Consider the following 1,023-nt stretch of genomic DNA (forward strand, 5'->3'; position numbering starts at 1 on the left):
TTAGTATACATATTCTTTCAATTGCTATGATGTGTGAAATGAGAGTGATTTTGGTACCCATCATGAACACATAAAAACCCTGTTGAGAGGAAGGTAACTTGTATATATGTTGAGATGAGAGTTTCCTTAGAAAAATAAAAGGCCCTTAACTTAAGGCGTTGGACCATCTATGAGTTTTGTGGGTCCTTGTTTCTTTGGCTAAAAGTTGAGATCAATTTTGTGTATGGCATGACACCAAAAAAAAAAATGGTAGAAAGTAAAAGTTTTTTTTTTTTTTTTTTGGTAGAAAGATCTCAATTTCATTCAATGGGGGCAAAAGCCAAGGTTGAAGATTTCAACCAAGGAGAGGAATTAGGCCAAACAGTCGAGCCCACAGTCGACATAGCCTTCCGGGCTAGATCATGAGCAACAGTTTTACTTGATCTAGGAATTACATCAAACCTATATTCCGCAAAGGAGGATTTGATGTTGTTAATATCAACGAAGATTGGATCCATTTCCAAAAGAACATTTGGTGCCGGGTGATTAAGAAGCTTAACCAATGTCTCACAGTCCGACATGAAGAGGCATTTATCAAGTGAATTTCCAACTGCAGCCAGCATTGCAAGTCTCAAAGCCAGTGCCTCACCAACAATCGCTGAAGCGAAGAGGTCCTTTTTTGAACCCGCCTGAAGCACGACCCCATCAGCCTTATAGATTACAAAGCCCAGGCCCATTATATTGGAGTCAGGTTTGAATGCAGCATCACTTAGGAATAGATTCCAATCGGGTGGCATGGGTGGTAAATGATACGGAGGCCTTGTAAGTATCGCTTTTTGGGTCTTCTCGATTCCTTCAAATCCCTGAATTCCTTGGAACTAGACAGGGCACTCCGACTCAGGAATCGAGGTGACTTGATCGAAACTCTTAGGAAGGAGATTATTGAAAAGAACTCTCGCATCACTGTCTATGTGGGCATATGCAAAGCAAAGCTACAAAGTAACTTGGGTTTCTAGTGTCTACTCCACCATGTCATCCAAGCCA

General features: G+C 41.1%; 1 protein-coding gene across 1 annotated transcript; it reads right to left on the reverse strand.

Annotated features, from left to right (window-relative positions):
* Nucleotides 1-299: 299 nt before the first annotated feature.
* LOC148998977 (uncharacterized) lies at nt 300-776 on the reverse strand. The gene has a single exon (XM_089141563.1). The coding sequence runs from the start codon at nt 774-776 to the stop codon at nt 300-302; it is 477 nt and encodes a 158-aa protein (XP_088997689.1).
* Nucleotides 777-1,023: the final 247 nt, after the last annotated feature.

This window comes from Hakea prostrata, unplaced genomic scaffold (assembly GCF_041222555.1).
Source record: "Hakea prostrata isolate BN-2017 unplaced genomic scaffold, UWA_Hpros_2 contig_77, whole genome shotgun sequence".
NCBI lineage: Eukaryota > Viridiplantae > Streptophyta > Magnoliopsida > Proteales > Proteaceae > Hakea > Hakea prostrata.